Source organism: Mauremys reevesii, linkage group 8, assembly GCF_016161935.1.
Source record: "Mauremys reevesii isolate NIE-2019 linkage group 8, ASM1616193v1, whole genome shotgun sequence".
NCBI lineage: Eukaryota > Metazoa > Chordata > Testudines > Geoemydidae > Mauremys > Mauremys reevesii.
Window position 1 is genome coordinate 61,581,650 of NC_052630.1, and position 10,676 is coordinate 61,592,325.

Sequence of the window (10,676 nt, forward strand, 5' to 3'; positions counted from 1 at the left end):
TGTTCAACTCAGAAAATTCCTTTTTGGCCATCTATCTGCCCTTTTTAACAGTATAGCGTTTTATAGTGTCCTAGCTATTAGTATAGAATTTGCAATGTTTGACCTATAATATTGTGCATAGGGACTACATAGCTTCCCAGGCTGTTTTTATTATTCATATGCTCTGAAAGCCTTCTGCAAGTAAGTTTTGTTATGGCACAAAAGTTATGTGAGCCATGCATTTACCTGATTAGTGTGCACGTTGAACTGCAGGAGCTCTGACAACCTAATGGTGGTGCCTTTACCACGCGTTAGTGGTATTAACACTAGTTAAATTACTGTATTTGTATCACTCCAACAGTACCCTGCCAAAACTTAACTCATGACTTAAAACCTACTTGCAACTGATGCATGAAGCTTTCCTGGCACTTCAAGAAGCTAAGCCATCTGTTTTCAGATTTTTTTTTTAAGTTTCTAGCCCATGTGATTGTGAGGTAGACTTGAATAAACTGAAGCAATGTTGTCTTCCTGACTAAAGACAGATTGTTTCAGTCCCTCTGGGACTGCTCAAAGAGCTTCCAAGCAGCAAAGTAATAGCTCTCTAGACAGCTGGCATGCTGGTACTCAGAATCTGGTGGGAGAGTGGAAGAAATGAAAAGCTAGGGCAGCATATGTGGCACCTGAGCTGTTGTCTCAGGACCAGAGGTAGATCTCCCCAAAGTTGCATGACGACTTTAAGTAGTAAGTAAATAACAGTGAGATATGTCAGGGCCTGAAAAAGTTAGGTGGAAAGCAATTGCCCCCTCCTCCCCGCAACAAAGCTGCTTATTTCAAAGTGACACAAAGGAACTGTGAAGTCAGTATGTAACTTATATTTTTAAAAGTACATGTATATTGCATATGGACAATTGAACACAGATGGACATTTAACTTAAATCATATTTCTATATGAAATCTCCTTACTATAGTTACATAGAATCATAGACTTTAAGGTCAGAAGGGACCATTATGATCATTTAGTCTGACCTCCTGCACAATGCAGGCCACAGAATCTCACCCACCCACTCCTGTATCAAACCTGTGTCTGAGCCATTGAAGTCCTCAAATCATGGTTTAAAGACTTCAAGGTGCAGAGAACCTTCCAGCAAGTGACCCGTGCCCCATGCTGCAGAGGAAGGCGAAAAACCCCCAGGGCTTCTGCCAATCTGCCCTGGAGGAAAATTTCTTCCTGACCCCAAATATGGCGATCAGCTAAATCCTGAGCACGTGGGCAAGACTCACCAGCCAGACACTAAGGAAAGAATTATCTGTAGTAACTCAGATCTTACCCCATCTAACATCTCATCACAAGCCATTGGGCATATTTACCACTAGTAGTCAAAGACCAAGTAATTGCCAAAATTAGGCTATCCTATTATACCATCCCCTCAATTTATCAAGTTTAGTCTTGAAGCCAGATATGTCTTTTGCCCCTACTACTCCCCTTGGGAGGCTGTTCCAGAACTTCACTCCTCTGATGGTTAGAAACCTTCGTCTAATTTCAAGTCTAAACTTCCTGATAGCCAGTTTATATCCATTTGTTCTTGTGTCCACATTGGTACTGAGTTTAAATAGTTCCTCTCTCTTCCTGGTATTTATCCCTCTGATCTATTTAGAGAGAGCCATCATATCTCCCCTCAGCCTTCTTTTGGTTAGGCTAAACAAGCCAAGCAATTTGAGTCTCCTTTCATAAGCCTGGTTTTCCATTCCTCAGATCATCCTAGTAGCCCGTCTCTGAACCTGTTCCAGTTTGAATTCATCCTTCTTAAACATAGGAGACCAGAACTGCACACAGTATTCTAGATGAGGTCTCACCAGTGCCTTGTATAGCGCTACTAACACCTCCTTACATGTAACATTACAGTGCCTGAACTATTAGACAAAAGCTTTATTTACCTTATATATCTGTATATAGTCAGATTCACTATTACCATGTATGTTGGACCTTCATCACATTTAAAAACAACTAAACTACTAAAATTGGCAGGGGAGCCAGCAGCAGGTGTAGTACCTGAAACTACTTAACTACATTATTGAAACAGAACAGACTGGTTGTTAAGTGTCTCAAAGTGATTAGAACTTAGCGTGTTTAAAAAAATAAAAAAAAAAGTTTCCAACTGTTACTTGAGAGTATATACAGAACTGTAAGAAAAACTCAACTACTGTAGCTTACCATGATACTGCCTTTAATAACATAACTTTTACATTTGCAGAAATGTAATTAAAATCTCTGTAACTGCAGACTTCATATGAATAAAAGACATTAAGTGGTTCTTTTTAGTGTGTTCAGTGTACATAATTTGACAAAGAGATGAATCAATCTTTAGCACTGATGTGATTTTATAGGAAACACTAAATTGCACTGTCATTTTTTGTTCCAACACAATGACAGTAAAATTAGCTAGAAAGTATAGCAAACCAACTCACATTACAATCAATAGGATACTACAACGTTTTGAAGGTGATTAGCAGTGCAAGTTTTCACTAGTTGTTTGTCACCTATTTCACAGAACCTCGTGTAGCACTTTAACATATTTAAAACATTTTGTCCTTTATGTCTCCAAAGCACTGTAGCAAAAATAGTAACTAATCCACACAAAAGCTCTGTGAGGTAGGTAATGGTTTTTACTTCCATTTTATGAACGGTGAAGCTGAGGAAGGGAGAGTTTAACTATTGCCCAAGGCCGTAATGTCTGTGTTAGATAAATGATTTCAAATTGATGAATTATTCGCTCCAAACCCTAGTTTAGTAGACCATGCTGCACATGTAGGCCTAAATTTTCAAGTTTGGGTGTTTAACAATTGGCACCTAAATTCATAGTTAGGCTGCCAAATAAATGGCCTAATATTAGACCTTGTGGGTTCTCAGAGGCCTAAAGATGGATTTTAAATACCTAACATCTAGACTAGGGGCACTTTAAGTGAGGCTAAGGTAGGCTACATGGCAGATCAGAATTTTTTGCTCTTCTCATTTGACATTGATGAACTAATGGAAGCAGCTTGCCTTCCTGGTGAAGCCTTTGAGTATCTGTAGCACCTCCGATGAAAGCCCCATTAATAAACACTCTTGGAACCTGTTAAGTATATGAAAATTACATTAGTTATTTTGTTGGAAGTAGGCTAAAAACCAAGTGTGGTCATGCATGCTGCCGCACTGCCATATAAACGTAGGAATGCTAAGCTTTTACATACTTGCTATTTGATGGACAGTCTTACATTTCCATAATAACGTTCTATAAAAGGGGTCCTGAGATGCTTTATATTAAACAGAGGCATCACTGCACCTTCTCCTTAAAAGTAATATGTACCATTTGCATATAGGTTTAGGACATGCAGTGAAAAAACACTTGATTCAAATGAAGTTACAGGGAATTGTTACAAAGGCAGAATGTAATTCCCAAAGGTGCCAGGATACTGGGGCTAACACTTCTACCCAAGCAAAAAGTATCCCTGATGGATTTCAGTTTTGTGTCTTTTATGTGACCTTTGTGTAAAGTCTCATCTGAAAGACAGCAGGATCAGCAGTACAGTAACTATCATGACTCTCGAGTGGTACGTCAGCACCAGGAGGAATGTGAGATACCTTACAGAAGCTTTGCTACGGCTTCCTCAAACACCTTGTGTTTTACTTAGGAGCTCATATAAAGGTTCAACGCAGCTAGCATGCAAGATCTGATGAGGTCACAATTGGTGGACTATTGTTTCAGTGAATTAGCCCCCCTCTATTTTAGTTACTACATCTGAAAAGATGTACTCACCGTCCTGCCACCAGTCATTTGATGAAGAATGTCTTGAAACTGGCTTCCATTTTCGTACATGTCTAGTTCTATTGCTGTGTAATTTACATTCATATCCTGGAACAGTTTCTTTGCCATTTTGCAGTAGCCACACGTTGTTTTAGAGAAAATCACTACACAGTTGTCCGAAATGGTTTCCTGTATTTTTTTTTAAAAAGGTTGAGTCAATGTATTCTGCACATGGGTACTAATTAAATGAATTAATCACATTCTTAAAGAAAGTCTTAGACAAAAGCAATATGTTTTGTCTTTTCATTGTGGTAACAAATTCCAAAAGTTATAAGTAGGTGTTTCCAGTGGGGTCCCGCAAGGATTAGTTCTTGACCCTATGCTATTTAACATTTTTTATCAATGAGTTGGAAGAAAACAAAAGATCATTACTGATTAAGTTTGCAAGAGACACAAAGATTAGGGAAGTGGTAAATAATGAAGAGGATAGATTACTGTTAAAGAGTGATCACGATCACTCTGTAAACTGGATACAAGCAAACAATATGTGTTTTTAAATGGCCAAATGTGAAGTTTGTATCTAGAAACAAAGAATGTAGGCTATAGTTACAGTACAGGGGACTCTATCCTGGGAAGAAGAGAGTCTGAAAAGGATTGGGGTGAGGGGAGAGTCATGGTGGTGGTAGATAATCAGCTCAACACAGGCTCCGAGTGAGACACTATGGCCAAAAGGGCTAATACAATTCTTGGATGTATAATCAGGGGAATAGTGAATAGAAGTAGAGGTGTTATTTTACCTCTGTAAGGCATACATTTTAACAGCGAGGGCAATTAACCACTGAAACTATTTATCAAGGGCTGTGGTAGTTTCTCCATCACTGGATACCCTTCTAAAAGTTCAAACAAGAATTTAATTCAGGGACATTGTATGGCCTGTGTTATACAGGAGATCAATCTAACTCAGTGGTCCCCAACACGGTGCCCACCGGGTCATCTAAGTGCGCCTGCCTACTGGCTGGCGGACAAGCATCTGCCGAAATGCTGCCAAAAAATGGCATCATCAAGAGATGTCGCCACTGAAATGCCGCCAAAAAGCGGCATCACCGCCGAAATGCCGCTGATTTTTGGCAGCATTTCGGCGGCGACACCTCTTGACATTGCCGCTTCTCTGTGCCATTTCGGCAGATGCTTGTCCACCAGCCAGTACGCGGGCGCACTTAGATGACAGTCCTCAGTGGCTCGTCGTCCGGCGCCTGCCTCCCGGAAAAGGTTGGGGACCACTGCTCTAACTGTTCACAATGGCCCCTTCTGGCCTTATAACCCATGAAGCAGGACTGGCTAGGCAAGAAGACTAGTACAGGGAGCTGGAGGGGAAACTAGGACTGGCTGGACAAGGAGAATGGGACTTGGATGACAAGCCTGAGGAGTGGAGACTGGGTAGGTGACAAGAAAGGGACCGGGATGAGAAGCCAGGAGTGTGGAAGAGAGAGGACTAGCACAGGGACAAGTTGTAGAGGATGGGTGAGAACGGGCTCCCACTTGAGCGGGGTAATGGACAGAAGAGTCTGGGACCACTACAGCACACTATCCTCCCAAACACACTCAAAAGTTAGAGGGACAGGCCACCTTAATACTGACGTTTCCTGACTTGAGTTCTTGATTTTGTAACCTTAATAACATCATAACTTTTAACATAATGTGCATGTGTAATTGTATATTGTTTGGGTGATAAAACGCACGGGTGGTCCAAGGAAAACACCTCTAAAGAGATCTGAAGACAGAATATGGACAAGGCATGATAAACCCCAGGGAACAGAACATTGTAGGGGTCTGGCATGACAGGATGGACCTTTCCAAGAATCCCCCAAAATATAACAGAGCTGTGAGTAACATGGCTGTGATAAGTCATCTAAAGGTAAAAATGATGCAGGTCTGACAGGCTGTGTAGTCAAAAGATGAATGTGGAAAAAAGGATAAAGTTCTTTCTAGAAATGTAAGACTATTACTTTACTGGAGCTCAACCTGAGATATTTTCTAGCTCTCATTGCTTAATGAATTGGTTTCATTGGATTTAACCCCTCCCCTCCTCCAAGACATCACCATTTAATAATGACACCAGTGGTGAATTTAACGGATTTAAATGGGACACTGTGAAAGTATAAGGGTTTGCCCACATGGATTAGACTGCAGAACTGGAGTTCAAAAGTATAATACATTATTTACTAGACTAAATTTACAGATCAGATTCTGTAGCCTGATGTGATAAAAAAAAAAGCAATCATTGTACTGATTAGAAAAAATAAAGGAAGTTAGTAAATTATGATCCCTTTTTCAAAGGCTAGAAATAATAATTCTTTCTGAATAATAAATGACCCCTTTATTTACCTGGATCTTGTTCTCAGTAGCAGCATTAGACAATCCCATTGAAGTAGATGGGCTATTTCCCATTCTAAAAATAAAAGTATTAGATAGATAAAACCTCTTTTTGAAAAACAGTCATTCATTTTTATGGTTCTCAAGTTATTTTAAATATGATACTAAGGCTTTCTGTCAAAACAACTTCACTACCCCCACCCGATTTTTTACGTATCGGCAAAGTGCCCAAAACAGAGACAGTTTGACATCACAAATCCACTGGTATCCCACGATTTTGTCTCCGCAGGTTTGGCATTGCACAGCAGTCATTAGTTTGAAGTGAATTACAGAAACATTCCTTTTTAAAATGCCACCTAACAAAGGAATTAGCTACATGAATATGTTTTGCTTCTTTAATTATGCTGGTGTAATTAAAGTGGCAAGCCCACCCTAGCCAGGATTCAGTTGCAGTGGTCCAAAGGTACCTGCACCGGCGTAGCTTATTCCGTTTTGCCTGCTAGAGTTTACGGGGTGTAACTTTATCCTTAACACAACGACAACACTCGCTCTCCCTCCCCCAGTTTACTATACCAGGGTAACTCTCCCAGTCCTAGGGGACCAGACCGGTAATGGTGTGGGGGCCTCTGTCCCCCGTTTGCCTTGGGCTCGGCTGATGCATCTGCCCGGATGCGGTGGCGGCGCCGCTGAGAGCGCTGGGGCAGGCAGACCCCGTGGGGGGCGGGCAGCCGGCGGCGGGCAGGCTCAGCCGGCTTGGCTCGCTCCCTGCCGGGCTAGGCGTGCCCAGCACAGGGGAGCACACCCTGAGCGGGGCTCGGCCCCAGCGCGCGGCCCGCCCTGCTCCGATGGGCGCGGCCCGGAACCCCTGCTCGGCAGCGGCACGGGGTCGGGGGCAGTGGGGCAGCCCCGCAGCGGCCACGGAGCAAGCGGGCGACCCCACCGGGGGGAGAGGCCGATGCAGGCAGGGCCAGACCCGCCCTTTCCCGGGGCCCCCGGTGGGTGCGAGGTCACAGCTCCAGGGCCCCGCCGCACGGACCTGAGCCGGCTGCCGGCGGCGCGCAGGGCTCCCCACAAGGCCACCATGGGCTCGCCGGGCCGGGGGAGGAGCCCGACCAGCTCCTGCGCAAGCCGGGCTGCCCGCCGCGCTGCCTGCCCGCGTCCCTCCCTCCGCGGAGCCCAGGGACCGCCGCCCCCTCCCCCCGCGCTGGCCCGGGAGAGCAGTGCCTGCTCCGCTCCCCCACTCGCCTTCATCCACAGCCCGACCCCCGCACCGCCACACACATGCCCCCCGCCCTCTCCCTCCGCGGCCACGGTACCTGAGCCGCCTTCTGCTACTGCATTAAGCAATGGGCGGCCCATCTGTCAGCCGGTGGTTGCGTGCTCCTGTCCCCTGAGGGAGAGGTGGGCACAGTACAGTGGCTTGTTTTGGGAGGGGTTAGGTTAGGTGCTAACGCCACATTCTTGTGTATTGGTGTCAGAGAAGGCAAGGTCAAAGAAACGCCTTGGCACAGGGAGCAGAAGGTGGTGAGGTTTGTGATTGTTCTTGGGTGAGTTTATGCCAGCAATGCCCCTCTGCCATGTACATTGTCCCACGCAATTCGTTGGTTCCTGGGTCCAGTGGTCCCTCCCGGTAGGCTGGAGGAGGGGCCTTTAGAAGTGAGCGGGCGTTAGGCCATGTACATTGGCCAAACCGGGCAGTCTAGGCAAAACAATAAATGGACACAAATCAGACATCAAGAATTGTAACATTCAAAAACTAGAAGGAGAGCACTTCAGTCTCCCTGGACACTCAATAACAGACTTAAAAGTAAAAAACGAGGAGTACTTGTGGCACCTTAGAGACTAACAAATTTATTTGGGCATAAGTTTTCATGGGCTAGAATCCACTTCATGAGATGCATGGAGTGGAAAATACAGTAGGAAGATAGATATAGATATATAGATTTAGAACATGAAAAGATGGGGGTTGCCTTACTAATTCTAATGAGTATCAGAGGGGTAGCCATGTTAGTCTGGATCTGTAAAAGCAGCAAAGGATCCTGTGGCACCTTATAGACTAACAGACGTTTTGCAGCATGAGCTTTTGTGGGTGAATACCCACTTCATTGGATACAAGACTAATTCTAATGAGGCAATTCAATTAAAGTGGGCTATTATTAACAGGAGGAAGAATCACTTTTGTAGTGGTAATCAGGGTGGCCCATTTCAAACAGTTGACAAGAAGGTGTGAGTAACAACAGTAGGGGAAAATTAGCATGGGGAAATTAGTTTCTATTTCTTGTGGCACCTTATAGACTAACAGACGTTTTGCAGCATGAGCTTTCGTGGCTGAATACCCACTTCTTCGGATGCAAGCCATCCGAAGAAGTGGGTATTCCTGCAACTCATGCTGCAAAGCATCTGTTAATCTATAAGTGCCACAGAAATTCTTGCTGCTTCTACAGAACCAGACTAACACGGCTACCCCTCTGATACTTTCTATTTCTTGTAATGACCCATCCACTCCCAGTCTTTGTTCAGGCCTAATTTGATGATGTACAGTTTTCTAATTAATTCTAGTTCTGCAGTTTCTCATTGGAGTCTATTTTTGAAGTTTTTTTGTAGAAAAATGTCCACTTTTAGGTCTGTTATTGAGTATCCAGGGAGGCAGAAGTGTTAAAAGTGGCAATTCTTCAACAAAAAAACTTCAAAAACAGACTTCAAGGAGAAACTGCAGAACTGGAATTAATTTGCAAACTGGACACCATCAAATTAGGCCTGAATAAATATTGGGAGTGGATGGGTCACTACAAAAAGTAATCTTCCCTCTGTTGATACTCACACCTTCTTGTCAACTGTTGGGAATGGGTGATGTCCACCCTGATTGCATTGGCCTCGTTAACACTACAAAAGTAATTTCCCCGTCTGTTGATATTCATCCCTTCTTGTCAGCTGTTGAGAATAGGCCATTTCTACCTTAATTGAATTGGCCTCATTAGCACTGACCCCCCCACTTGATAAGACAACTCCCATCTTTTCATGTGCTGTAATATATATACTGCTTACTGTATTTTTCACTCCATGCATTTGATGAAGTGGGTTTTAGCCCACAAAAACTTATGCCCAAATAAATTTGTTAGTCTCTAAAGTGCCACAAGGACTCTTGTTTTTGCTAATACAGACTAACACGGCTACCACTCTGAAACCTGTCTTAGGGTTGGTTTACACTACACAGCTAGGTCCACATAAGGCAGTTTACCTTGACCTAATTATGTCTTAATTACAGCCTTCTTCCTGCTGGTGTAAGTGCCTACTACACCATCATAATAACTCCTCTGCCACCAGAGGTATTAGGATTATATCCCTGTAGTTAGGTGTATCACTGTAGACACTGCATCCCTTTAATTGGCTGTTGGCTGTCTTGTTAATTTCAGGGCAGGAGTCCTGAAATTGACAAGATAGCCAGGCAACTAGAGCCCAGCTGCCCCCTGCTCCTGTGGAGAGCTGGGTGGCTGGACCCTGCTCCCAGCTGGAAGAGAATGGACCCTGCTCTCAGCTGAGAACCAGGGTAAGAAGCCCACACAGCTTCCCCCCACCCTTCCCCACTTCCAGCTAGAACCAAGTGTGAGAAGCTGGGCAGGGGGACTGAGAAGCTAGGGTAGCTGGACCCTACTCCCTGAAGGTGAGAAGCCCCAGGCGGCTTCCCCTGGCTCCTAGTGAGGAATGGGAGGGGAGAAGCCCTGGGGGAAGGCTCCTGCAGGGAATGGGAAGAGGAGAAGTCCTGGCCATGCAACTCCTGGCCAGGAACAGGGAGCAGAGGGAGGAGGCAGCCGCCCAGGAGCCTGTGGGGCAGCCAGGTACCTGGCAGGGAGCTCCCAGAAGAGCCAAGAGATCTCTCAGCACCTTGCACTGCCCCTCTTAGGTTGGTGGAAGCATTCCCTGTGAGAGCACACAGAGGGTAGTGTTAACATACACCACCACTGTCATTATTGCAGTGACTGTAAACTGACTTAATATAGGTCAACTCAAGTTTCTAGTATAGACAGCCTGAGGCTGGTAAAGGTCTGTTTCTTGCATGCTGAAGTTTTACTCATGTTATTTATAGAGAGTTCCATTGTGCCACAAGAGCAAGTTGTCAGCACTCTTCTCCCTGGAGCTGAAGGGGTCTTCTAGATATTCTGGGCTCAGGCCATGTCGTGCCTTGAAGATCAGGCCTTGAACTTTATTTGGTCTTCTATCGGAAGCCAATTTAGAGAGGAGAGGAGAGGTATGAGGTGCTTGCAGCAGCCTATCTTGCTGAGGAGACATGGTGCAGTAGTGTATACTAGTTGGAGTTTCCTGAGTGCTGAAGACTTCACATCCAGGTTTATCACATTGCTGTAGTTCAGCTGAGGTGATGAAGGCATGAATAACTGAGGCCAAGTCATTGTTGACCAACATGGGATGGTATCTTTTAGCCAATTGGAGATGATAGAATGAGTCACTCTCAGATACTTCTGTGTGAAAGCTTAGCATCAACAAGGAATCCAAGAGTACTTCTTAACTACAGACTGAACTGAG

General features: G+C 44.5%; 1 protein-coding gene across 6 annotated transcripts; it reads right to left on the reverse strand.

Moving 5' to 3' along the window:
• Positions 1-2,187: 2,187 nt before the first annotated feature.
• GLRX2 (glutaredoxin 2) lies at positions 2,188-7,687 on the reverse strand. Of its 6 annotated transcripts, none has more exons than XM_039483263.1 (4): positions 7,454-7,687; positions 6,150-6,213; positions 3,777-3,953; positions 2,188-3,092 (listed from the first exon to the last, which is right to left on the reverse strand). In XM_039483263.1, the coding sequence occupies exons 2-4, from the start codon at positions 6,210-6,212 to the stop codon at positions 2,946-2,948; spliced, it is 387 nt and encodes a 128-aa protein (XP_039339197.1). In that variant the 5' UTR covers position 6,213; positions 7,454-7,687; the 3' UTR covers positions 2,188-2,945. The 6 variants fall into 6 exon arrangements, with proteins under 6 accessions (XP_039339197.1, XP_039339195.1, XP_039339193.1 ...); XM_039483261.1 differs by lacking the exon at positions 7,454-7,687 and adding an exon at positions 7,174-7,319; XM_039483259.1 differs by lacking the exon at positions 7,454-7,687 and adding an exon at positions 7,078-7,235.
• Positions 7,688-10,676: the final 2,989 nt, after the last annotated feature.